The 27031-nt window shown below is 35.1% G+C and overlaps 3 protein-coding genes across 5 annotated transcripts; 2 read left to right on the top strand and 1 right to left on the bottom strand.

Annotated features, from left to right (window-relative positions):
• The first annotated feature begins 1040 nt into the window (after positions 1-1040).
• Positions 1041-6065, top strand: LOC128191665 (uncharacterized). Its single transcript, XM_052863848.1, has 12 exons — positions 1041-1163; positions 1277-1584; positions 1676-1753; positions 1898-2038; positions 2333-2527; positions 2624-2809; positions 3329-3523; positions 3649-3752; positions 4066-4279; positions 4374-4466; positions 4566-5132; positions 5237-6065. Exons 2-12 carry the CDS (start codon positions 1300-1302, stop codon positions 5537-5539), a joined length of 2361 nt encoding a protein of 786 aa, XP_052719808.1. The 5' UTR covers positions 1041-1163; positions 1277-1299; the 3' UTR covers positions 5540-6065.
• A 2692-nt stretch (positions 6066-8757) lies between these two features.
• On the top strand, positions 8758-14430 carry LOC128191666 (uncharacterized). Of its 3 annotated transcripts, none has more exons than XM_052863849.1 (12): positions 8758-8818; positions 9452-9790; positions 9880-9957; positions 10165-10203; positions 10336-10485; positions 10604-10738; positions 10969-11163; positions 11897-12000; positions 12347-12572; positions 13017-13118; positions 13329-13499; positions 13711-14430. In XM_052863849.1, exons 1-12 carry the CDS (start codon positions 8795-8797, stop codon positions 13999-14001), a joined length of 1854 nt encoding a protein of 617 aa, XP_052719809.1. In that variant the 5' UTR covers positions 8758-8794; the 3' UTR covers positions 14002-14430. The 3 variants fall into 3 exon arrangements, with proteins under 3 accessions (XP_052719809.1, XP_052719810.1, XP_052719811.1); XM_052863850.1 differs by having other exon boundaries at positions 12347-12576; positions 13021-13118; XM_052863851.1 differs by having other exon boundaries at positions 8759-8818; positions 9452-9781.
• A 162-nt stretch (positions 14431-14592) lies between these two features.
• On the bottom strand, positions 14593-26319 carry LOC128191670 (transmembrane protein 272-like). Its single transcript, XM_052863857.1, has 4 exons — positions 25746-26319; positions 17387-17561; positions 16553-16612; positions 14593-15219 (listed from the first exon to the last, which is right to left on the bottom strand). Exons 1-4 carry the CDS (start codon positions 25932-25934, stop codon positions 14783-14785), a joined length of 861 nt encoding a protein of 286 aa, XP_052719817.1. The 5' UTR covers positions 25935-26319; the 3' UTR covers positions 14593-14782.
• Between the last annotated feature and the right edge of the window lie 712 nt (positions 26320-27031).

Here is a 27031-nt window from a genome sequence, read left to right as displayed (position 1 = left end):
GACAAATAAAATTTTTGAATGTTTTTAATTTGAGGAATTGAGCACATTGAGGTACGATTTTCTTCTTCACATTTATACTTGTAGGATTTTTAAAATAAAAAACAATAACTATTATATTTTTTTAAAAATACAATAACTAGTAAGTAGTTATTGAAAAAAATGTACCTATATGCTCTCATATATTTTGATCGCTTTACAAAGGGGGGGGGGGGGGCAGAACGAAAATATAGGGAATTGGAAGTTAACAACTTAACAGTGTACCCCTACCAAATGTTTAGTTTTATATCTTGCGTAGGATTTTCTTATTCTGGTAAAAAGTAGTATTTCATGAAGGTTCAATGTCAAAGATTACGTGTATGCAAAAATAAGTGTAAAATTCGAATACTTTACAATATTTATTTTTTGTTATTCTACCGATGGACCATATGGCACAATATCTTTTGAACGCCCATTGTTGCTCAGGTGAGCGATGTGGCCCCATGGGCCTCTTGTTTAAATTTACAATAGGATAAACATTCGACGTTTTGTTCAAATCTTCAAATTAGATGGTGGGCTGTTTTCGGACAACTTACTTAGTTTCTTAACTCTACAATTAAATATGTTCAAAATTATGCCATACTTGTCGAGACTTAGGGGATATTTGTGATGGTTGACAGCCGGTTTGTTATTGTCGTATTTCATTATAAAAAGGAGTTCCCTTCACTTAAAAAGATTTTCTTTTAATACATGATTGATTACGTGGTTACTCAATAAAATGTGTCGATCAGTAATGTGTTAAATACCAAAGCAGATCCATATTTTCTGACGTAAATAAATATGTTGCCTCATGCTTTGCAAGACAATTGTTATTTTCAAAATAAAATATACAGAGGATAAAAATTCTCACGGTTTATATACTTATTCAATTGATGATACACAGACTATTTTTTTAAATGAACATAGATACCGAAAGAATTTATTTTTTTATTATATACATCATACACCAGTGTCTATGATCAATGTTTAAGGAGAACTGGCCTAAAGTCCGACAACTCTTTCATGTGCATGTAACAAAATCAAAACAAGGAAGTTGAAAGCAGATACGAACAAGCAGTGAATTTAGAATGATTTCTGTCACTTACCAACTAAACAACTGAAACAGGCATTGTAAGAGTTTTTAAACGGTAAATAATTTATATAAATCTCATCTGCTATACTCTTTTCTCGCTTTGTGTTTCACTTTGTCAGTGATTGCACACAATTTTAATTTTCTACTTTCGGTTTGTTCGGTATAAAGACAACCAAACTTGACCAGTATAGATGTCGCAATCTGGAACAAAACACCTTATAACCATTATTGATAGTGACAACGACGACCCTCCTGTAGATCCACAGTCTCCGACACAATCAACACGAGCTGATCAGAAGGGTAGTATAGACGACACTGCTTCTACGGAGCAACACGTTGAGACAACTTGTACATCACAAACACATGAACCAAAAGTTGAAAATTATAAGGACTCATCATTGCACACAAAGGAGAAAATAAGTGAAAGGCGGGATAAGGAAAATTTTGCAGCCGAACAGACCAGTGCAGAGCGAGGGGTAAGCTACTATAGTATATATCGAAATAATAAAATGATAAAATCATGATGATTTTAACCATTAATGATACAATTCATGTTTTTAATTCCAGCAAGAAAAAATGGAACAACTAAACCAACGATCAGAAAATACATTTACAAACGAAATAAATCAAGTTGTGTTTATCGAGGTACACTAAAATTAATCATATAACAGTTACATGGTTGTTTAATTATAAATTTTAAAAAAGTAACCACCTATAATTATAATTCAATGCAAATATCGTTTATTGATTTTAATTAATTTATACATATCTGTCTGTTTCTTTGATCAGAATGCCGATTACCCAGCCATTGAGGATCTGTTAAGGAATTGTAGCATGCATAAAGATGAACTTCTGATTGGCGGAAACCTAGAAATCGCTTTGGGGGAATATGAACATCTTCTTAAAGTTGCAAGAGAAACAGGCTGTCCGGTAAATAGAGCTCTATTTAACAACTCGTTATTTTTTTTTTTTTGCTGTTGCATTAAAAGTTTATATAAGAATGTAACACTATTATAAGCTCTGAACTGCATTCTTAGCATCATTTTATCGTTAGTTTATTGTGTTTTTGACCTAAATAAGAACAGGAAGAGCTGAGATCTATATTAAATACCTTTTATGGGATTTTAAAATATTTCTCGACGTCAACAATTTCTAATATGTCGTAAAAAAGAAGATAAAAAAATGAATTGAAATTCTTGATTAAATTGGATTTATTTTGATTAGGAACAAAGAAAACAAGGGAAAATGTCGTCTGGTGACCTTGATTCCGTGAAAGAAAGCAACAAAAAGCAGGCTCCGGCGCTGTACGCCGTGATGTCTGCTGTTTCCGACAGGGTTCCCGGCTACAGCAGATGGAGGGACGCTGTATCTGAATATCTCACACTCACCACAAGCTCTCAGTCCGACCCAGAGAAGAAGGTATATATAAACTAGCCCACATTTCCACTGGACAGAGTATACTGTCTACTTAAAACAGAGGTTAAACAGTATTTATGTCTGTGTTTATATTCTCAGAGACAGCAGCCTTTTACTGGTTCTCAAAGCAAACGGCCTAGGAAGTCGAACGGAAACATTATCGAGTGGTTGTTGGAACAGGATAATTGGGGGTCAGACCGAGCCCCGAGGCCAGAGGTGGTCAAGGAGTGTCGACATCTGTTTACGTGTCAGAGTAAACTGAAATCAGCATTTCCAGAGGGGGCCGTATGTCAAAATAGTTGTATACAATTCTTTATAACATGTAATCAAATATGATTTGATAAAAAATATTAAATATTAACTTAATTCCTAGTAAAATATCTTGACAATAATATTAATTTGTTTTTAATGACGTAGAAGTAGACCATTTTGATTGATTACTTTAGATGATGGATTTCATAATGAAATAAAAGAAATCGATGCTATATAGATCTTTTATGTCTATTAAACTAATAATTTACAACAAAATATCGAATTAAAAAAAACTATGGAAATCATGATATATATGTATATGATATGATGAAAATTGTGAAAAAATAAATGAATCTTTCTGCACCAGTAAAAATGTCCTTGTCATCTCCATATTTTAACCAAGTAAGGAATTGAAAAGAATGCATTTAGATTTTTTTTTTAATCCGAAAGAAATTCATTTCATCCTTTGCCTTTTTTTAAGATCTAATCTTCAATTAAAATGTTGGTTTTTTTTAAAGTAGGATTCATTTGGGTTTATTTTATTTCGGGTAGGACATATTCGCTCTGGTTGACTCTACGTTCAAGGACGCAAACGATGTCCCACATAAATTGAGGCACTCGGCTCTGTTCCATTTTCTGCTTACTGTTGATGAGCGGAAATATGGAATAGAATTATCAGAGATTTGGAGAGACTTTGGGAGACTTGTTTTAGCAGAAAAACTGCTAGATCTAGCCCAAAAGGCCAAGGTAGATAAAAAGAGAAACAATTTGTGTTTTAAGAAGTATTTTGCAATAGAATGTATACAAGTTTTAAAGGATCTGATTTTGATAATTGAATTTCTATTAATTCACGAATTCGCATTCTATGATAGGGACCCGATCTGAAACAAAATATCATAATGAAAAGACTTGAATTCTACAAGATGCAAAATCAGTTGAAGGAGAAAGAGGAGGAAATTGAAGAACTGTCTATGAGGTTACTTAAAGTTTAAATTTTGAATATACTATTTGTACCAAATACCGTAATAATATAAGACTAACGATAAATTATAGTTTCGAAAAATACAATATGCTTTTGTATGTTGGAAAAAAGAATAAAAATATTGACGTTACAAAAATGAAAAGGTCATGAAGATATTTTTTTTTATGAAAGTCTGTTCATATTCAATCAGATATGTACATTAAACATAAGAGACAACCCCAAAAGGTAAAGTGTATGATTCAGAAGACATGCATTAAATTCATGTACATATAAATTTAATAACCACCTTATACTGTATACTACATAGACTGAGTAAATTTGCCAGTCAACAGCTGACGGAGGGAAACCCCAACATCGCGGACCTGAGTGACACCCACCGCCCCACAAGACTGGGGGAGATGTACAGTCAGCTGTTTGATGACGAGTGGTCGGAGGCATTCGAGGCCTTCAAACCCAAAACAGAAGATGATGGTAACAACGTCCTTCCCGACACGCTTTATACGCTGCAGAACATATTGACGGTAGTACCAGTTTTACGTTTACGTGTATAGGCGTTGTCCTCAGCTAAACCAATGATTTGGCGCCAATTCAGCAACCGCTTTCTTCTTCTTTTAGAATATCTTCGAATTTTGTAAAGACCAATTTAAGAGACAGAAGATTTACCTTGAAGATAGTTTCGCCGTCACTTTAGGGTTTGAAAAACCAAAGGTATATTTTCCGTTTTTAAAGTTTTTAAAAGCTTTTTCTGTCAAAAGAGCTTTTATTTAAGATTGCGTCATTAAATACGTATGAATGTTTGTTGTAAAGAGAGACGATGCGGCTTCAGAGAAGGATAGTAGAGTTAACAGCGAAGAAATACCTTCTCTTGAAAATAAAGAACAAACGGAGTCCTTTGGAGACAGCAGCACTACGGAGAAGAGGAATAAAGAGGAAGACGAGGAAAAACATAACAGAGAGACCGATGGAGGGAATGGGTCATCAGAAAAACTTTCAACGCCACCTATTGCGAAGGAAAATCCAAACAAACTGGAAGCAGATAATGAGGAAGAGCAGAAATATGATCAGATAATGACTACTCAAGAACATGGGGACGAAAACGGCCAACAAATTCTACCACTGGATAAAGATCTGAGCACTGACAACGAAATCGATGCTAAGAAAAACAATCAGGAGCCATCTAACCAAAAACCAAAACAAGAAACTTTAGAAGATGGAAATCGATCCGAGAGGAAACAAGAAGAGAAAGCAGAACCTGGTGATGTGAATCCAGAGGACAGAGTGTACAGAAACAGTGTGGAGTACCCAAATCTTGTCAGACACGCCAAAAACTTCAGTAAAGCAGTGGCCTCCACGACAGCCAAAAGCAAGTCAAAGGTAAGTGAAGATATTGTCAATGGTATGATAAAAATAGAGTAATAGGATATCATAGGTATTTATAATATATGTGGATACTATTCTTGAACAATATATGTTTTCAGCTGTTCATAGACACTGAGCTCCCCGCCCTGATACCAGACGAGATCATCCGAGCAGACGTCCGCGTGGTGACGTACGTCAGGAAGTGTGTAGAGCTTTGTTGGTACATGTGTATGCAGGACCCACCAATGGTGATCATCTCACCTAAACAAGGACAACTGGTGGACAAGGCCTTATTCTCCTTCCATGGACGCCGTGGGAAGATCGTGGAGGTGTGTGTGTGGCCGGCGCTTCTTCTCCATGACAACGGACCCCTGGTGTGTAAGGGATACGTTCTTCCGGAGGAGAGGAATCGCAATAGATAAACTGGATGACTGCTTTACCCATATTACATTGTACTTGTTTACCCCATCTATAACATGACTTGTATACTCATTACAAAATCAATAAAAAAAAGTTATTTTTAGGATACATGAAGCTATGAAATTATGTACTTGGCTTATGATCGAACACATGTAACTAAAAGTTAAAACTACCAAGGGACAGTTTCGGATTATGTACCCGGTCAGAATGTAATACAGTAACTATTGAGTAATATTACGCATTTGTATGAATTAGCTTAATCTGAAAAACCGAGAAATATTCGGTTAAAAATATTGCTCTCATATGCAAGATACCATTTGTGGTAGAATGTCACAAAAAATTTGATTTATTTGGTCAAATTCTATAATCAATGTACATGTTCATAAATATATAACTTATCTCCCTACTGGAGGTCTATATTTTGATTAACTTAAACCAATTTATGACCAGTTTGTTCATACGAACAAAACACAACTTGCTATTTCGTTGGACATTTTCTCGAGCTTCTATAATAAATTTATTTGTTGACTTCTGTGTCACATGTAGCATCAAGATCAGACTTCATATGCATGTGGGGGTTTTTTCTTACTCAAAACAAAAGCTCTAAGTATCTAGCATCAGGTGTATTGTATGACCTTCAGACCAAAATGTTGCTTTAATATGAAACGCAGCATTTTGCCCAAGATCTAATCAATAAATGTTTATTTTTTTTTCTTTGACTTATGAAATCACATCCTCAAACCGATACAACATAACAACAGGCCCCATCACATAACGACGGGATATAACAAACCGATACAACATAAAAACAGACACCATCACATAACGACGGGATATATAACATAACAACAGGCACCGTCACATAACGACGGGATATAACAAACCGATACAACATAACAACAGGCACCATCACATAACGACGGGATATAACAAACCGATACAACATAACAACAGGCACCGTCACATAACGACGGGATATAACAAACCGATACAACATAACAACAGGCACCATCACATAACGACGGGATAAAACAAACCGATACATCATAACAACAGGCACCATCACATAACGACGGGATATAACAAATCGATACAACATAACAACAAGCACCATCACATAACAACGGGATATAACAAACCGATACAACATAACAACAGGCACCATCACATAACGACAGGATATAACAAACCGATACAACATAACAACAGGCGCCATCACATAACGACGGGGATATAAAACATAACAACAGGCACCATCACATAACGACGGGATATAACAAACCGATACAACATAACAACAGGCATTGTTATACCCCTGTAAAACAGTTACTATATAACTCTATACGAAAAAAAGTCCAGCATATTGACTGTTGGACTGGAACTGTTGGATTGGAACTGTTAAAATCGACTGTTAAAAAAGACTGTTGACCGGTGACGTCACATTCCGCGAAAACGTGTTATTGATTAGAAGGGGTATAACAAAACAGTTGTTGACTGTGTCTCGGGCAACAGTTGATCTGTCGGACCGGCTTGCAAACTGTTGCCCGCGGCCTTCGGCCTTGGGCAACAGTTTATGAGCCGGTCCGACAGATCAACTGTTGCCCTCGACCCCCAGTCAACAACTGTATACCATCACATAACGACGGGATATAAAACATAACAACAGGCACCATCACATAACGACGGGATATAAAACATAACAACAGGCACCATCACATAACGACGGGATATAACAAACCGATACAACATAACAACAAGCACCATCACATAACGACGGGATATAAAACATAACAACATGCACCCTCACATAACGACGAGATATACAACATAACAACAGGCACCATCACATAACGACGGGATATAAAACATAACAACAGGCACCATCACATAACGACGGGATATAAAACATAACAACAGGCACCATCACATAACGACGGGATATATAACATAACAACATGTACCATCACATAAGGACGGGATATACAACATAACAACAGGTACCATCACATAACGACGGGATATACAACATAACAACAGGCACCATCACATAACGACGGGATATAAAACATAACAACAGGCGCCATCACATAACGACGGGATATAAAACATAACAACAGGCGCCATCACATAACGACGGGATATACAACATAACAACAGGCACCATCACATAACGACGGGATATAACAAACCGATACAACATAACAACAGGCACCATCACATAACGACGGGATATCACAAACCGATACAACATAAAAACAGGCACCATCACATAACGACGGGATATAACAAACCGATACAACATAACAACAGGCACCATCACATAACGACGGGATATACAACATAACTTAACAGGCACCATCACATAACGACGGGATATAAAACATAACAACAGGCACCATCACATAACGACGGGATATAAAATAGCCAAAAACTTAATTACCAACTCATCAAATTTAATGCGCGAATGGTTCGCCATAATGTATTTTTAATTTATCTTTATTTATTTATAAATTTTTGAATGTAGTTTTCCGACGCGGAAGTTATAGATCTAAGGTTATAAAAATATACGACACTGTTGTGATAATGTTAGCTTATTTTTAAAAGCATTTTATATATCGGTCAACGTTATTCTTAATAGCATTCAATGTTTTTATTTTAAAAATCATACCACGGGAACACCATTTTACAATGTGTGTGTGGTGGGGGGGGGGGGATAGATTCTGGCACTCCTGTATATGAACTTGTAATGAAGTCATATTTCAGAATTCTCTCGTCTATTTCTTGCAAAGGTCAATATTTAAATGTCTCAGAAAATATCAATTTTAATTTTGCGATTTATACGGGTATGAAGGTAGTTGGCAATGCAGAAAGAAACAAAACCCGTGTCAGTGTGTAATGATTTTCTTCTCTGTAATAGCTGCTAATTGTAGTTATTGCAGGCACATAATTTACAAATTCTGTTTTCTCTGGGAATATTAAACCATCTACCTATCTCATTAGGTAGCCTACATGTAATTTATATAGTTTTACCCGTTCTAAATTTAGAATATAGAAGAATACCAATTCGTACATCTAATTGATATTGCTTTGTAGAGCTTCTACAAAAAGAAATATGTAAAAATATTATTCATTCCGTTCTCGCTATACCCCTGACTACGGCATATCAACTTAATTTTTCACCTGCAGCAAACCTAATATTAGTGACCCTTGTCGGTCTCCATACAAGTAAATATTCTACTTTCGTTTTATAAATCATCATGGCAGATAAACAAGCACCGATGGTAAGTATCTTTTACTGTAAATATGAAGTATATTTCCGTTCAATTGTTCGTGATACTGTTTTACTTCAAGGTTATTCTTTTCACTTATAATTGAGTTGTCATTTATTTATTTATATTTATGATTAATTTTCAATACTCTATTGCTCTTTTGATTAATTAACTTCCTTGCCTTCAGTCGGAATACATTGTGTACAATAATAACTTTGAATTTTCGCATCGATTTTTGTGTCTCTTGATTTTTAATTTTAGTTTGGAGACATAGATTAATTTATAAAGCGGGTCACTTAAACTAGAAAAAAATACATTAACCTGTGTTATATTCGTGATTTTTCTGAGGTTGTTGAAGGTTTCGATGTATAAACTGCATTGGTTAGATTTCAGACCTGTCAGTTTCTCGAGAGCTATAATTCACAATAGGTTTTCTTAAGAAATAGAGGGAAATACTTGGTACATTGTAGATGTAAATGCATATCAATGTATTCCTTGTGTATCTGTCATTGTTAACATTGTAAAAGTATGTGTTGTATAATTCCTATACATTTACATTAAAACCAATGCAGTTCAAATTGTATAGCTGCAGTTTATTTCTATAGCTTTCTTATTTTGTAAAATATATGTATATAAATTTTGTAGCCTAAATTATCTACGGGTTATCCTGTAATTTACAAGAAAGAGTATATAATGGAAGTTCTGAAGCGGTATGAGAATGATAAAAATTATGAACAAGCATTTCAAGAATATAAAGACCTAAAGGCAGCAAAGGTCCAACTCTCATCCAATGTGACCCATGGGATCCCAAGCTTAGGGCCAGTTGTCCCATTCAAAGAGGAAAAAGTTACAGAAGAACATAGAACTTACAAACCAAATCTAGCTGTGATACTATTGGATGCTTGTACACTGCGAGAAACGAATAGCAGCCTGGCTTGGAGGGAATACATTGATTGTATAGAGAAGCACAAAATAGTAATTGCAGTACGTATCTCTCTCTCTCTCTCTCTCTCTCTCTCTCATTCTCTCTCTTGTCCATCTAATATTTCTAAATCTTATACTTTTTTATACAGCGAGAAGTTTTGAGACAAAGTTCCCCAGATGGACAGGGAGGAGGGGAGAAAACCACTGAAATAACCCAAGATGTTAAGGTCAGTTTTCAAATAAATGATATGTAGATAATTGTACAAGTCTCGAACTTTCTTGGAAAACGCTAGAGATCCTATTTTTCATTCCTATGCTAAAAAAAATATTTAAATTAATTTTTGTGATGTGTTTACATTTCTTCAAAAACCCCAACATTCTTTAATTTTTATTTATCTATGTTTTTACCAAAAAGTTCTGTATTTTTGTCGTAGGGGTCAGACTACGTGGATTCACAAAATGGCAATTTACAGGTATTGTAAGGTTTTAAGTTTTAATCAATTCTCCTCAAAGTAAGATATCCACAGAGACATAACAGAGTCTAGAGTAGATGTACACCTTCAGTTCATTTGTTATATTCGAAAAATCATGACACAACATTACAGAATTCAGCAGACAGTAGCCAACAATTCCATGCTGAACTGGCCCCTATCGATCCAGTAATTGATGGGCTGCCAACAGAACTCAGCCCCCCGACTCCTGCTGAAGCAACAGACATAACAAAGGCAGATGAGCAGTCACCAAAAGGGAAGGAGGTATGCGGGTCCAGTGGTAGAGTTTTTTGAAAATAAATGCTTCAGTGTCTGACATTTGTCCTATATCTTGAATAGTTGACCATTGCAGGAAATTAACGAAACTGTCATTTCTCTTAAGAAACAAATTCTGACACTGTTTGAGTTGCTCAATAAAGAAGACAATAAAGACTCGGAGGAGTTTGAGGAGGCTCAACAGGACCTTGTCCATATGTTTACCTGTCATGCCGTGCTCAGGAGCTCATTCCCGCACGCTGTGAGTTCAGATCTGCGATGGTTTAACTTACTTGGTCCTCCCAAAAGTCTGTAACAGCAATCTTAATATGGATGCAAACACCCAGTGTGTATTTGTTCAAAAACCACATTTATGTTCTAATCAAATCACTTGACTAAGGGCACTAAGTCTATCAAAGTGATAAAAATAATTTGCTGAGAAGGCAAGTAATGATTAAATTGATGAGTGATTTATGTTTTACAATTTTACAGAATGTATTAAACTATGTGACAGTGAACATTGATAAGGCGGAGGATGTACCAGAGGATGTGAGAGAGAGGGCGCTGTATAGATACCTGACAAACCTCAAACCAGAGATGTTTGACGGTCACTACAGCGACATCTGGATGGAATATGGAACATTACTAATTGCAGAAAATCTCCTAGAGCTTGCAAGGAAAGCAAATGTAAATGTCAGAACGTTGTATAAATTTGATTTGACAAATTGGTAAAACTTAATGGATAGCTTGTGATTTGGACACCTTTTTTAGTCTAAAAACATGACTTATTGTTGCCTGATGCTATCTTTACATGTAGCGAGAGCTAAAGTGTTTTGATTCATTTCCTTGCTTTGACTTTCAATGAACTCTGTAAAAAGTAATCTATCCATCCCTAGTCCCCAGTTAGTAATCAAAATCAGCGCAAATTTAAAGCCAATGCTTTAAAAATTATATATATATATATATATATATATATATATATATATATATATATATATATATATATATATATATATATATATATATATATATATATATATATATATTAGTTTTAAAGAAAATAAAAAAACAAATTCCTGACCCATATACAAATGTTATTACCAAAGTAAATGAAGTTTATCAAATTTAATTGTCTCTATTCTATTATCCAGAAACATTCTGTTTGTCACAATAAGGTGGTTTTTCATTCATTTTTTAAATAACATGTACAGTTTGTAATCTAAAAAAAAAAAGGCCTGATATTTTTATAGCAAAACTTATTTATTTATCTTCTATATAGATAAAAGGGAACTTTTATTTTGTTATTACATTGTCGTTATTAACATTCCTGACAAGACCCTTCTTTAACCAAAATTCTGTAAATCGAGAGAGAATATATACTGGTATGTGTTTTGATACACCTTGATTACCTCATTTACAGGGTCCAGACCAAAATTTATATGTTGTTGTGCGGAAGACACAATTCTACGAGATGCAGTCGGACCTTCAGTTAAAAACCCAGGAAGTAGAGGAACTCTCTACAAGGCAAGTCATTTAAAAAGAGAGTGGTTTAGTTTTAAAATTTACTGAGATTAGATCACATATCATTTTACATGCATTCACTCTCTCTGTGTGATAAAATGTTGGCCTGGCTCTGTGGAAAAATTCACCTTGGTCTCTCTCTTCCTTTTTTAAACGGACGATACATAGGAAAAGTGAAATTCATATTAATAGTGAGTCTGTCTATGTTTTAGGCATTGGACTTGGATTAGAAATTTGAACACAATTTATTTTTAAGGTTGAGTAAATTTGTGAGCCAACAACTGATGGGCATTGAATGCATATAAATCATATTATGGCCTTATATACTGTATCTTTTATACTTACCCAGACTGAGTAAATTTGCAAGTCAACAGCTGACGGAGGGAAACCCAAACATCGCAGACCTGAGTGACTCCCACCGCCCCACAAGACTGGGGGAGATGTACAGTCAGCTGTTTGATGACGAGTGGTCAGAGGCATTTGAGGCCTTTAAAGATTCAACCATAGCTAAAGAGGGTGACGATGATGACGAATTGTACCCAAATATTCTGTCCATACTACAAACCCTTGTCACGGCAAGTATATAATACATGTATGAAAAAGTCAGATGTTTGCAGAATACAACTATTCTAGAGTTTTCTCAAAAATTATTTTCATTTTTGTTAAATTCTAAGGTATTCTGAATACTTCTTGTTAAACATCAATTGGTGGATCTCATTGATTTCATCCTTGACATCAAATTTTCATCAAAGCACAATATTTGAAAATTTCAAAGACCGTGTTTCTCATTTTTTACATATCCTCAAAATTAAATCTACAAAAATTGATGTATATAAATACATGAAGTACTAACGAAACCACAGTAGTACTTACAAATAGTCTTTTAAATAATGATAAAGTTGCATGCATTTTCTTTGATACAAACAAAAACGAAAAGTCATATTGCATGAATTATTTAATAAAGATGAATTCAGTGATTCAGAATGACCAAATATTAGATCTGTGCTACGTGTCTGTAGGAAGCCTTCAGCTTCTGTAGAGAAAAGTCCTGTGAACAACTACAGGAACTGGAGAACAAGATCAAAGAGGCCCTGAAACAAAACACAGCGGACACACCACAGGTAGGGACTTATACTTCTGTATAAATGAGATAACTTTCAATGTCTTTTCTTAATTGTTGCTAATTTTCCTCTAAAATATTGAAAATGAAAGGTATTGTCCCTGTTTGACAGCTCAAATGACGATGTTGTTGTAACAATTGCTTGAATCTAATCAGGTTTAGAGACTTAAATTTATTCTTAAGTAGTCATTTCAAGTAAAATTCCTTGCAGACCAAAACATCTGACTCGGAAGAGAAAATGGAGGTCGACCAAAGTCCCCCCGAAGCTGGAGATCATAAAGTAGAGAAGCCTTCCCAGGGTGCACTAGACCAGACAGTGGAGAGACATTCCAAAGAACTCAGAAAGGCGGCATCAGCGGAGACTGTCAAATATCAGGCTCAGGTAGATATAATGATATATAAACAGTGAAATATCAGGGTATTTTTTAGTGTTAATAAAGCCATAAACTACATGTACATGGGTGTATTCTGTCAATGTTTCTATTACAACTTGAAAATATTGTTTGTTAGAAAAATATCTTAAAAATTCATTTCTGAAGTAATGAATATTCATATATATTTTTTTCCAAGAAAAAATGATTCTATCTTTAAAGATATTCATCAAAGAAAGACTTCCTAAAGTGTTACAAGACGATAAGGTCCGACAGGATCAGAGGGTCATTAGTTACGTCCAAAAGTGTGTGGAGCTTTGCTGGTTCATGAATGTGCAGGATCCGCCGATGGAACTGGTGGCTCCTAAAGAGGGCGAAGACGTGGACAAAAACCTATTCTCCCATCATGGAAGGAAAGGCAAAAAGGTGCAGACATGTGTATGGGCGGCACTTCTGCTCCACAAGGAGGGGCCTGTGGTGTGCAAGGGCTATATCCTCCCAAAACCTAAGTAACTATACCGCCAAACCTAATACTATATGAATACAACTTAATCTAAGTAGCTACACTGCAGCATTTATTCTTTGAAACAGGTTTTTGTTTTGTATATTAGTTTTCCTATTTGAGTCATCAATGAGTTGATGTCATTCCTCAATATTTCATGATTGAGAACAGTAACAATTTCATTTATTAGCCAGATATACACTGTATATGAGTTGGTTTTTTCTACAATTATTTAATATATTGTATTTAGTGTGTTTGACATGTTTTACCGGTATATATATTTGTTAATTCTGTAGTGTTGAAGCATCTGCTTTAGATCATCCTTTGTTTTAGGAATTATAAATCATGATTGTTATAACTTTTATGATTACAAGGTACAAACTGTTAACAAGTGAGTGATCCATTTTGTTTGTAATTACAAAATAAAGACAATCCTTGAAGTTTTAGTATTATCGTGATAATGTCAATATTGAACATAACTCCACTAACAGTAGGTTTGTCACATGATCAAATTAAACTTGTTTTTTAGAAAATAAATTTTGAAGACCAATAATGTGAAGATAATTTATTTTTTCTGTCAATAACATTCAGAAAATGTCTGAATATACCTCATTTTATTATTAACAGAGCTCAAGTATACAAAAATAAGGACTTTGCACCATTTGTAAGGCAAGCCGGCATTCAAATGGGACTTGGTTTTCTTTACAATATCATATAGCTAATTAATGACAGGTGTATGAGTCAAACAGAACTACTTGAGGGGGAAAAAAGAAATTTATTTAATATTGGGACTCATTTGATGTAATGGTATTTTTTACAACAATAATAGGTGATGAAACAGCTCGTTGTTATGACAACCAATGCAATTAGACCGTAACACGTGACTAAATGATAGAACGTGTACCGAAACACTGTCATGTGACACCAGTTGCTAGGTTCGTGCAATGGCTGTTCAAAGTTCGGTTTCCATATTTTATAAAACCAGACGTTTCCCATGATGAACCACACTGACAGAAACACACTCAGAATGAACTCTGTGAACTTTGTTGTTCTGCGCACCACTGCGTCATCAGTCTCTCCATCGTCATCGTCATCCACGCATGCGTCGTTGGTATGTTTCTTTTGGTTCCACAACATCAGGAAAACCTTGATGAGACCAAAGCTCCCTCCCACCAGTAGGTATATAGGGACCCTGGGCTCCAGGGGGCAGTCGCTGCGGTAAGTGGACCCTAACAGGAGAGAGGACCAAATTAGATTTATTGTGCATACAGAGAATCGGGTCTCGTAAACTGTGATTCAAAAGCATGTTTAAATTAAAATTTTGTTAGCGAATGAACTTGAAAAAATTGTCAAGTTTATTACGAATAACCATAAATAGACAGTGTACATTCTAATTCCAAATATGTTTGCACACCTTATGACATTCTTGCTATAAACTTTACAATTATCTGATGCATTGATGATTCATCATAGGCGTCGGAACGGGGGGTGCTTGTCAAGATTTTTGTTAAGTCAAGCCCCCATCTTTCAATTTGCTTCAAATACTGTCGGGATTGATAAAATCTATTATTTATTGCATTTGATCACCCCAATCGTATTTGGTCACCTACTAATGCTAAAATTATTTCATATCCCTTAAATTTTTTATATAGCTCTTGCCCACAAAATGAATGTTAATGCAACCGGTCCAATAATTTCGAGGGTTGACAGGTCTGTCGGTCCATTATCAAAACTATCAATTCGTGCGATCTCGGTGGAATGGAAATTGTCGAACGACCGTGCGACATGAACTATTATTATATTTTCATGTTAAATACTGAAATCTGATTGGTTTAGACGCAGTTGATAATCCGTTCTATTACCCTCAGCGTTAGCAACGCACTTAGCAACGGGTAACACAACGAATTGTTACATGCGCATAAATTATGCGCGTACGGTTCGCCGTAGAATTCACGTCATTTCTATATAAAAGCAATATAAAAATTCTCTAGAATTAAGACATTCAGTATAATAAAATAAATAGTGCCTGTTTGGGGGGATAACAGTTGAAAATGACACCCCGCAAAAACCATTATCAACCTCCGCTTCGCGTCGGTTGACAATGGTTTCCTCGGGGTGTCAATTTCAACTGTTACCCTCCCAAACAGGCACTATTTATATACTGGTTACTACTAGAAAATATAAATTTATCCATAGTTAACAGTTGTTGGGTTTGGTTGCAACATATGGTTTGTTGGACCTTCAGGCATATATATTGCTTGACACTGGTTTCCGAAGGGTGTCAATTTCAACTGTTGCCCTCCCAAACAGGCATTATTTATTTTATTGTACAAACTGTCTTAATTTTAAAGAAAACTTTACTGCTTTTATATTTGTTGACATGAATTTACAACGAACCGTGCGCACGTAACAATTCGTTGTGTTACCTGTGCCAAGTGTGTTGCTAACGCTGAGGGTAATAGAACGGATTACCAACTGCGTCTAAACCAATCAGATTTCAGTATTTAACATGAAAGTATATTAAACGCTTATATATGGTTATGAATACGATGTTTAACTTACCCACTGCTAACATAGACACTGGCATAGCCAACAGCAGTAGCAGGATCCCGGTGCTCAGAACTTGAAAATAGATAAAAAGAAATTTATATAACTTATAAAGATATTTATGTATGATATCATCTTACGTCATCACGGGTTGATATCTGATATCAATATACATTTCAGATGCCGATATTTGTGACAATGCTGTATGGTTATTGTGTCAAAATATTAGATATCAATCAGAGAGATTTACATCTAATATTGGTTTAGAGGATTATATGTATTTCTGATACTGGTATCAAATATTGCTCATATTGAAAGTCTCAGAGGTTTAGATCTGATGTCAATATATCTTTCCCAGATATTAACATGATATCATGCAGATGAGGTCACAAAGCCTTACCTAATCACAAACGAACTCATATAAAACCTGTAAGGTGTTTAGATCTTACTTCATTGCAAGTAATTGAGAAGTGGGTTTTGTTTTGGGTTTTTTTTTTGGGGGGGGGGGTGTTGTTTTTTGTACATTTTTTTCAAAATCCGAATTTTAAGTCTGGGATACACATAAAAGGACTACATTTGTATAATATCAAAGCGTAGGTTCTACGTTATCATTACGGATATTTATGTCTGCTTAGTATCAAGATATGTGAGTTGTATGTATCTTATACATTTATTAGGGTTTACATTTGCACGATATCAAATCTCATGTTTTATGTATAAAATATATAACGGATATTCACATCTGTATGATAGCAACAATTGAGTTATATTTCAATGGTTGGAATCTGAGTGTGTCGGTATTAATACACTACAGTAGCTCTGGTGTCACCGACTAGCTCTGTGTCTTACTGCTGCCATAGAGGACTCGGTAAGTCCGAGAGATGAAGTCGTAGAGTCCCTCACAATCCGAGGAGTTCTCCTGGATCTGGGAAAACAGACTCCCATAAGAGGAGGGCGTGTCTGTGGGGAGGGGCGTTGTCAGTCTGCTGGAACTTTTGTACAGAGACCTCTCCCCGTCCAAAGCCTGTAAAATAGTGGCATCTTGTAATATACAAAACAATCTACTGTACAGAGACCTCTCATCGTCCAAAGCCTGTAAAACAGTGGCATCTTGTAAAACAAAACAATCTACTGAACGGATAATCTCTCCTCGTCCAAAGCCTGTAAAACAGTGGCATCTTGTAAAACAAAACAATTTACTGTACAGAGACCTCTCTTCGTCCAATAAGCCTGTAAAACAGTGGCATCTTGTAAAACTAAACAATCTACTGTACGGAGAATCTCTCCTCGTCCAAAGCCTGCAAAACAGTGGCATCTTGTAAAACTAAACAATCTACTGTACGGAGAATCTCTCCTCGTCCAAAGCCTGCAAAACAGTGGCATCTTGTAAAACTAAACAATCTACTGTACGGAGAATCTCTCCTCGTCCAAAGCCTGTAAAACAGTGGTATCTTGTAAAACTAAACAATCTACTGTACGGAGAATCTCTCCTCGTCCAAAGCCTGTAAAACAGTGGTATCTTGTAAAACAAAGCAATGTACTACATGTATGTAGAGACACCCATCCTCCTTAAAAGCCTGAATAAAATAAAATGATGTTAAACAAAACTGTCGACTCTTTAGAGAACCTCATCGCTCAAAGCCTGCCCAAAGCCTGTATTCTATCAAGGTTTATATTTTCTTTGTTTTTGTTATTTAATTTTGTTTATTAGGGATGCGTGTATTTTAGTGTTTTTTTTCTTTGTTTTCTTGAAATACAGAGTCACGTGATATTGTCATCATACTTTTGCAGCGATTATGGGCGCAGCCGCTCTCTTAACCAATGTTATAAAAAATGTCATCCTTTTACTTTATAAAATATTAATTTTATAGTATATGATAGGGAGGAAGATTTTTTTACCCATCGATTTATAGATGGAAGGCGTATTAATTGGAGGTGTTTTCCGAACTCTGCCGGAAGGCCCGAGGAGTTCTTCCTACAGACTACAGTACCTTACAAAAGATCTTCAGACTAAAGGCACGTAGCAAAAGATAGGAGGGGGTTTTAGGACCGACTTTTTCTTAATCAAAGTTATAATAACTAGCCCTGCACTTTTTTCCCCGGACTAAATGTACAGATCCGGAGTTTTTGTGATATTTAACACCAGGACATTGACATTTGTTGTGAATTTATTCCAAGGTTAATTTTCCGTTTCCCGTGTGTAGTAGATATCTACAGACTATTAGAAGTATAAAAAAAACACGTCTGATCCCTGTTAACCCCTTGCCGTAAATTAATAGAAATCAGATATGTTTTCCCGTCTTCTTTGTTGTAACTTTTTTCATTATTATTCCTGTGATATATTTTTAGCTCACCTGAACCGAAGGTTCAAGTGAGCTTTTCTGATCACCCGTTGTCCGTCGTCCGTCCGTCCGTCTGTCTGTCTGTCCGTCCGTCTGTAAACTTTTCACATTTTCAACTTCTTCTCAAAAACCACTTGGCCAAATTTAACCAAATTTGGTACAAAGCATCCTTATGAAAAGGGGGTTAAAAATTTTTAAAATAAAGGGCACAGCCCTTTTCAAAAGGGAGATAATTGCGAAACAGTAAGTTTAGGGTGCATGTCTTTAAAAATCTTCCTCTCAAGAACCACGGCACCAGAAATGCCAATATTTACACAAAAGCTTGTATATATAGTGAAGATTCTAAATTGTAAAAATCGTGACCCTCGGACCAAAACTGGGGCCCCAGGCGGGGTTCAAAGTTTAACATAGAAATACATAGGAAAATGTTTAAAAAATCTTCTTCTCAAGAACCACGGCACCAGAAATGCCAATATTTACACAAAAGCTTTTATATATAGTGAAGATTCTAAATTGTAAAAATGGTGACCCTCGGACCAAAACTGGGGCCCCAGGCGGGGTTCAAAGTTTAACATAGAACAACATATGGAAAATGTTTTAAAAATGTTCTTCTCAAGAACCACTGCACCAGAAATGCCAATATTTACACAAAAACTTGTATATATAGTGAAGATTCTAAATTGTAAAAATCGTGACCCTCGGACCAAAACTGGGGCCCCAGGCGGGGTTCAAAGTTTAACATAGAAATACATAGGAAAATTTTTTAAAAATGTTCTTCTCAAGAACCACTGCACCAGAAATGCCAATATTTACACAAAAGCTTGTATACATAGTGAAGATTCTAAATTGTAAAAATCGTGACCCTCGGACCAAAACTGGGGCCCCAGGCGGGGTTCAAAGTTTAACATAGAAATACATAGGAAAATGTTTAAAAAATGTTCTTCTCAAGAACCACTGCACCAGAAATGCCAATATTTACACAAAAGCTTGTATATATAGTGAAGATTTTAAATTGTAAAAATCGTGCCCCTCGGACCAAGACTGGGGCCCCAGGCGGGGTTCAAAGTTTAACATAGAAATACCTTAGGAAAATGTTTAAAAAATCTTCTTCTCAAGAACCACTGCACCAGAAATGCCAATATTTACACAAAAGCTTGTATGTATAATGAAGATTCTAAATTGTAGAAATCGTGACCCTCGGACCAAGACTGGGGTCCCAGGCGGGGTTCAAAGTTTAACATAGAACTACATATGAAAAATGTTTAAAAATGTTCTCAAGAACCACTTCACCAAAAATGCCAATACATACACAAAAGGTTGTATACATAGTGAAGATTGTAGAAATCGTGACCCCCGAACAAAAAGTGGGGCCCCAGTAGGGGTTTAGATTTTAACATATGTAGGAAAATGTTTTAAAATCTTCTTCTCAAGAACTATAGTGCAACTTTTTGGGATATTACTATGCATACATGTACATCCTTAAATAATGTAGATTCAAAAAATTGTAACTCCCGGACAATTGATGGGCACCAAGAGGGGTTCAAAATTTAAACATTTGAAAAAACATAAAGGAAAAGTTTAAAAATTTTCTTCTCAAGAACTACAATGTTTTAGTTTGTGGAATTTCTATGCATGCATCCTTCGCTTATGTAGATTCCTAATTGGTAAAATCGTGACCCCCGGACCAATACTGGGGCCCCAAGATGGGGTCAAAATTTATTAAAGAAATATAAAGGTAACATGTTAAAAAATCTTCTTCTCGAGAACTACAATGCTTCAATTTGTGAGATTACTATCATGCATACAACCTTGGATAATGAAGGTTAGACAGTTTTAAAATAGTGACCCCTGGACTAATACTAGAGACCCAAGATGGGTTTAAAGTTAAATGTAGAAGTACCGGTATATATGGAAAATGTTTAAAAATCTTCTTTTCGAGAACTACAATGCATCAATTTGTCAGATAACTACGTCAGCACCCTCAAATAGTGTAGATTCGAAATTATAAAAGCCGTGATCTCAATCTAATACTGGGGCCCCAAGAGGTGTTCAAAGTTTAGCATAGAAATATAGAGGGAAAATGTTGAAAAATCTTTTTCTAGGGAACTATAATGCTTCAGCTTGTGAGATTACTAGGCAAGCATCCTTAAATAATGTAGATTCCAAATAATTAAAACTTTAGCACTGGACTAATACTGTGGCCCCAAGAGGGGTTCAAAGTTTAACATAGAAAGATATATTGAAAATGTTTTTAAAACGTTTTTCTCGAGAACTATAATGCTACAGTTTGTGAGATTACTATGCAAGGATCCTCAAATTGTGTAAACTCTAATGTAGTGGAACCAAGAGTTATCTTTCTTGTGTTCTGTACAGTCTGAGAGTTATTCCCCTTGAAGTGGAACTCTGCTATGTTCAGTTTTTCAGGTTGTGTATGTGCGGTCCCACCGCAGTGCTTCACATTTTCATTCCTATGTTACTATTTATGTTGTTCAAGCCAACCATAAACCTCGGACCATAACTGGGTCCCCAGAAAGGGGTTCAATGTTTAAAATAGAAAAAGCATATGCTACGAAATGTAATGTTACAAGGAACTGCTGTTCAGGTGAGCGATGTGGCCCATGGGCCTCTTGTAATCAAGGCGTTTACCCTCTGCGACTCCTCTTCAGTTCATACTCCAACTAGTTTACCTTCAAGAAAAGACTTATTGATATCTACAAAATGAAATGTGTCACCATAAAAAATAACAGTACATCTGACAGTGTACTTTCTGGGAGGGGATTTGACCCTGTTTTCTCTATACAGTGGATATACTAATATACTAGTATACACCGAAGTATTGACATTAAAAATTGAAATGCCATTTTTTTTTCAATTGAAAGAATTGAAGTTTTGTCATTAATCTCTCGTTTGCTAATTGATCTGAAATAATCATCAAACAAACATCTCATTTCGAGAATCTGAAATGAAAAAATAAAAGTCTCATCGCTCTAGAGAAAGTAATGTTAATAGATTACTAATGGTTTGTTGACATAAGAGTCTAAGAAAGTGAAATTATCTGTCATGCCGTGTATGTTACATTAAGAACTTAAAATCAAAGATTTCTAAACTAAACTATAATTTCTGTCGCTCCTTAAAGAGAGCGCCATTCAGCTATAAGCTCTTCACTACTCATAGGCGTCGGAACCGGGGGGGGGGGGGGGCTAAGCCCCCCCCCCCCCCACTTTTTTTGCAAAGTTATACCTAACCATTAGAAACATAGTATAATAGAGGGTTAAGCGTGATTTTTGGAAAAACAATTTGGGTAAGTAAATTTTTTTTTCTTTTGGAAGTATAGGTATCCTCCCCCCCCCCCCCCTCCCACGGATTAGGATTTTCATGATTTTGGGAATTACTTTTTTCTCAATACTTCTGAGGATTAGTCTAGCCCCCCCCCCCACACTTTCAATTTGCTTCCGACGCCAGTGCTACTATTAGGACGCAGAGAGAAGTTAGTTCTAAGGCTGTGCTGGGATGCTCTTACGGTTGTTTAACGGCTGTATAACGACAGTTGCTTTGTTTTAACAAAATACCCAGTGGATGTAATTTGTAAACATGATTTGTCCACAGTTCTGTAAAGAAAACGTTGAGCTTCAGTTAAACTGTCCTGCCTCTCGGTCTTCAAATAAATTTAGTTTAGAGCACGTGCGTATGTCATGCTCACATGTACATCTCTTGCCTGACAAATATCACTATTTGGTTAATTTTATTTTGGGCCTGTACATATCGTTCTCATTTTTTTAAAATCTTTTGTTGTCTTGTCTTTGATCTTAATATGTTGTTGTCTTACCTTCATCAAAATATAAATTCCTCATCATTGTAAGATTGTTCATACCTTTGTCTTTAATCCACTTTGTCGTCCTCGATCTGTCTACATATTTTATATTCTTGTTTTTGATCTACATACACATCTTGTAGCCTTGTCTTGGATCTGTCTACACATTTTATATTCTTGTCTTGGATCTGTCTATACATTTTATATTCTTGTCTTGGATCTGTCTACACATTTTTTATTCTTGTCTTGGATCTGTCTATACATTTTATATTCTTGTCTTGGATCTGTCTACACATTTTTTTATTCTTGTCTTGGATCTGTCTATACATTTTATATTCTTGTCTTGGATCTGTCTATACATTTTTTTATTCTTGTCTTGGACCTGTCTATACATTTTATATTTTTGTCTTGTATTTGTCTACACATTTTATATTCTTGTCTTGTATTTGTCTACACATTTTATATTCTTGTCTTGGATCTGTCTATACATTTTATATTCTTGTCTTGTATCTGTCTATACATTTTATATTTTTGTCTTCTATCTGTCTATACATTTTATATTTTTGTCTTGGATCTGTCTATACATTTTATATTTTTGTCTTGGACCTGTCTATACATTTTATATTTTTGTCTTGTATCTGTCTATACATTTTATATTTTTGTCTTGGATCTGTCTATACATTTTATATTTTTGTCTTGTATCTGTCTATACATTTTATATTTTTGTCTTGTATCTGTCTATACATTTTATATTTTTGTCTTGGATCTGTCTATACATTTTATATTTTTGTCTTGGATCTGTCTATACATTTTATATTTTTGTCTTCTATCTGTCTATACATTTTATATTTTTGTCTTGGACCTGTCTATACATTTTATATTTTTGTCTTGTATCTGTCTATACATTTTATATTTTTGTCTTGGATCTGTCTATACATTTTATATTTTTGTCTTGGACCTGTCTATACATTTTATATTTTTGTCTTGGATCTGTCTACACATTTTATGGTCTTGTTTTGTTTTATCTATCTACCCATTTTATATTCTTGTCTTGGATCTGTCTAAATATTTCATATATTTTTTCTTGAATATATCTAGACATTCTATAGTCTTTTTTTTTTTTTGGTCCGTCTACACATTTTATAGTATTGTCTTAATATGTCTACACATCTTAAAGACTTGCCTTGCATGGATCTGTCTACACATTATATATTCTTGTGTTGGATCTGTCTACCCATTTTATAGTCGTTTTGGATCTGTCTACACATTTTATAGTTTTGTCTTAGATCTCTCTACCCGTTATATAGTTTTGTCGTTTGTCTGTCTACACATTATATATATTATTGTCTTTGATCTGTCTGCCCATTTTATAGTCGTTTTGGATCTGTCTACACACATCTTATTGTCTTGTCTTTTGTCTATCTACACATAATATATATTCTTGTCTTGGATCTGTCTACCCATTTTTAGTCGTTTTAAATCTGTCTACACATTTTAAAATAAAGTTTTGCATTGGATCTGTCTTCACACATCTTATAGTCTTGTCTTTTGTCTGTCTACACATTATATATATTCTTGTCTTGGATCTGTCTTTACTTGTACTTCTTAATGTTTTGATTCAAGAATTTGATAGATTTATCATTGTTTTGCATATCTTTTTTACCCTAATTATCTCGGGGTTTTTTCTTTCCGATTTGTAGAGTTTTCCAGCAGTATTTTCTTCGTTTATCAAGGTTCCCCACTGTACCCTCTTAAAACTGCAGAACTTTTTCGCTTTCTTGTTTAGAAACCGTCTAAATTTTCTGAAATTATTTTGCCCTTTCTTGTTTCTGTTACTTATCTTTATTTTTTCACTGAATCCTAAAAGTCAGTATTACCAGTGATTAATCGTTTAATGTATATCTCACCTCAGAAGTAATGACAAATAGTCTTATAAGTTATAACTTATGATCATAACACCAATCCTACCAATCACATGAATCAAATTGTCAAGAGATAAAGGTACACGGAGCTAAGTATATGTCGGGCTATTTACCAACGCTGATGTAAATATACATGTACTACAAAACTCTGATATAACGAACACGAATATAGCGAATTTACGGCTATAACGAATTGTTTTTTCATGTTCCGGCAAAATCCGTTTATAAAACCTATAGAAAATTACCGTATATAACGAACAGGGTAATTTTAAGACCCCCGCTGGCAAAATTTAACGTAATTTAATCATGTTTATAACGCATTTTTTCAGATACAAATTTCATTGAAGATGCATAAAATTTAAAGCTACGTATGTAAAATACTCATTCAAATATTATTCAGAATTTTCTTTTTGAAAATTGAAGTGAAAATGTTACATTGACTTTTTGTAAACGGGGGAAATATTGATTTCATATCTTACGATAGTTTGGAGTAGTGTCAGCTGATTATAACGAATTCTCTATAAACATTTCTTACGAATTCGCTAATAGGTACAACGAATTGTTATTACAATTTTTTTCTATGGTACCTTGAAATTTGCTGTAAACGAGTTATGTTGTATAAAATGCACAATCGAGGCTATGTAGTACAATACTTCTTGTATTGTGAGTATATACCTCAGTATATAAGTACATGTATATACAGCCTTTTGGTCTAATACAGCATTTTCATGACTAAATTTTCATAACTTATACCAATTAATAAGGATTCTATATAATCACTTTTTAATCGTTACTTAAAGAATATTTCATTCGTCTAAATTCGACCCATTCCGTTATAAAGGAATATGATAGGCTTTGTTTGAAGTCACGTAAACAAACATTACGAGGATGCGTTGCTTTGATGCTAAACACAAAGACATTTTTGAGGTGTACAACAAATAATGTTTTGTACGACATGAATGTCAGGGAAAAACCCGAAAGATTTGGTGGGTACTAATTTGATTAATTAAACGCAAAATGAACAATTATGATTGATGTCATTAATCAAGTAATCATAATATAAAGAGTAAAATGGTGTTTTTTTTAAAATTAGTATCGGGTTGAATCAGTTAAAGGACTGAAATGCTACTCACCAGATTTTTGGCAGCATTTCTTGCACGCTGTTGCTCAATAAAACGGTGGGTACTCAAAGACTCGACAATGGCGGGAACCGAAAGACGATGGGGTGCACGTGGGGGCTGAGCTGGCGTCACTGGGTACAGGGGGGCCGACGTCCTCCGGGCCCGCCCCCGGTGCTTCCTTATAATGGTCGCCCTTCTCATTGTCTTGTCGTCTGTTTGGGCTTTGATATCAAACAGTTAAGCAATGGGTACCTTTCATCTTAGGTTCATCGCACAGCGTTGAGTATTGTGACGAGGAAGCCGGTGTTTCTCTCACCGCTGCTAGTCAGGTGACTCAGGTATCACAGGTAAAAAGCTTCTGTTCAGTGGAAGCCAACAAAAAGAATATGTTTCATTATCTTTTCAAGAAAATAAATTGTAGATTGCTATACCTAACAGATCAATACACCTATATAAGGCCACAAATTAGTGCTTGTCGATCTGTCGTACACATCCAGATATTGCATGACAGTCTATACTGATGGAGGCAGGCCCGGTAAATCTTCCAGAGCCTATTATGTCAGTTGTAGTATTTTTCTTCCTGTTCTTGCGTGTGAAGGCGTCGATTAGAGGCACGTGTAAAGATTTTGAACAAGATGAACACAGTGCGACCTAGAGACCACACGCGTCATCAAATACTTAACGCCATCTATACCACGTCACCATATCACCTGTCATTATATCAGGTAGATGTATAGAACTTGTAGTATCTTTGAAATCAAAGACAGATAAATAATTTGATTCATTCGAACATGACGACATTTATGATAGAGATGACGAAGTGTCCGTCAAGGATCAGTCTTCATTGAGTGTTGGTGTGAAGCGAGGTAGACAAGATAGTATAAGGCCAGGCAGGACGCAGGGGGGGGGGGGGGGGGGGGGGCGAAGACTGTAGAAACGGAAGCAGATGTGAAGAATTCAGATTATTGTAGCTTTTTCAAGAATCCATCTCGAACACCGCGAAAAAGACTCAAGCACAACTACATGAAATGTATAAATGACATTCTTGAATTTGTAAATTGTTCATATAATGATAATCAATATATGAACAATTTATATATTTAAAATATCATTGATATATTTAGACAATCAGACTGTGAATGTACAATATATATATATATATATATATATATATATATATATATATATATATATATATATATATATATATATATATATATATATATATATATATATATATATATACACACACGTCTACTGATCATTTTCTCCCTGATTTATTAGGTAATGTATAAATA

This window comes from Crassostrea angulata, chromosome 7 (genome assembly GCF_025612915.1).
Source record: "Crassostrea angulata isolate pt1a10 chromosome 7, ASM2561291v2, whole genome shotgun sequence".
In the NCBI taxonomy this organism is placed as follows: Eukaryota; Metazoa; Mollusca; class Bivalvia; order Ostreida; family Ostreidae; genus Magallana; species Magallana angulata.
Note: the sequence above shows the minus strand (reverse complement) of the source record. Positions and strands in the feature narration are given on the sequence as shown.

Coding starts and splice junctions, on each gene's coding strand:
- LOC128191665 (XM_052863848.1), top strand. CDS start 1,300: ATGTCGCAATCTGGAACAAAACACCTTATAACCATTATTGATAGTGAC. Junction 2,528..2,623: donor AGTCCGACCCAGAGAAGAAG/GTATATATAAAC, acceptor TTATATTCTCAG/AGACAGCAGCCTTTTACTGG. Junction 4,280..4,373: donor CGCTGCAGAACATATTGACG/GTAGTACCAGTT, acceptor TTCTTCTTTTAG/AATATCTTCGAATTTTGTAA.
- LOC128191666 (XM_052863849.1), top strand. CDS start 8,795: ATGGCAGATAAACAAGCACCGATG. Junction 8,819..9,451: donor CAGATAAACAAGCACCGATG/GTAAGTATCTTT, acceptor TAAATTTTGTAG/CCTAAATTATCTACGGGTTA. Junction 13,500..13,710: donor CTGTCAAATATCAGGCTCAG/GTAGATATAATG, acceptor CTATCTTTAAAG/ATATTCATCAAAGAAAGACT.
- LOC128191670 (XM_052863857.1), bottom strand. CDS start 25,934: ATGAGAAGGGCGACCATTATAAGGAAGCACCGGGGGCGGGCCCGGAGG. Junction 17,562..25,745: donor GAAATGCTGCCAAAAATCTG/GTGAGTAGCATT, acceptor ACTATTTTACAG/GCTTTGGACGGGGAGAGGTC. Junction 16,613..17,386: donor CCGAGTCCTCTATGGCAGCA/GTAAGACACAGA, acceptor TCTATTTTCAAG/TTCTGAGCACCGGGATCCTG.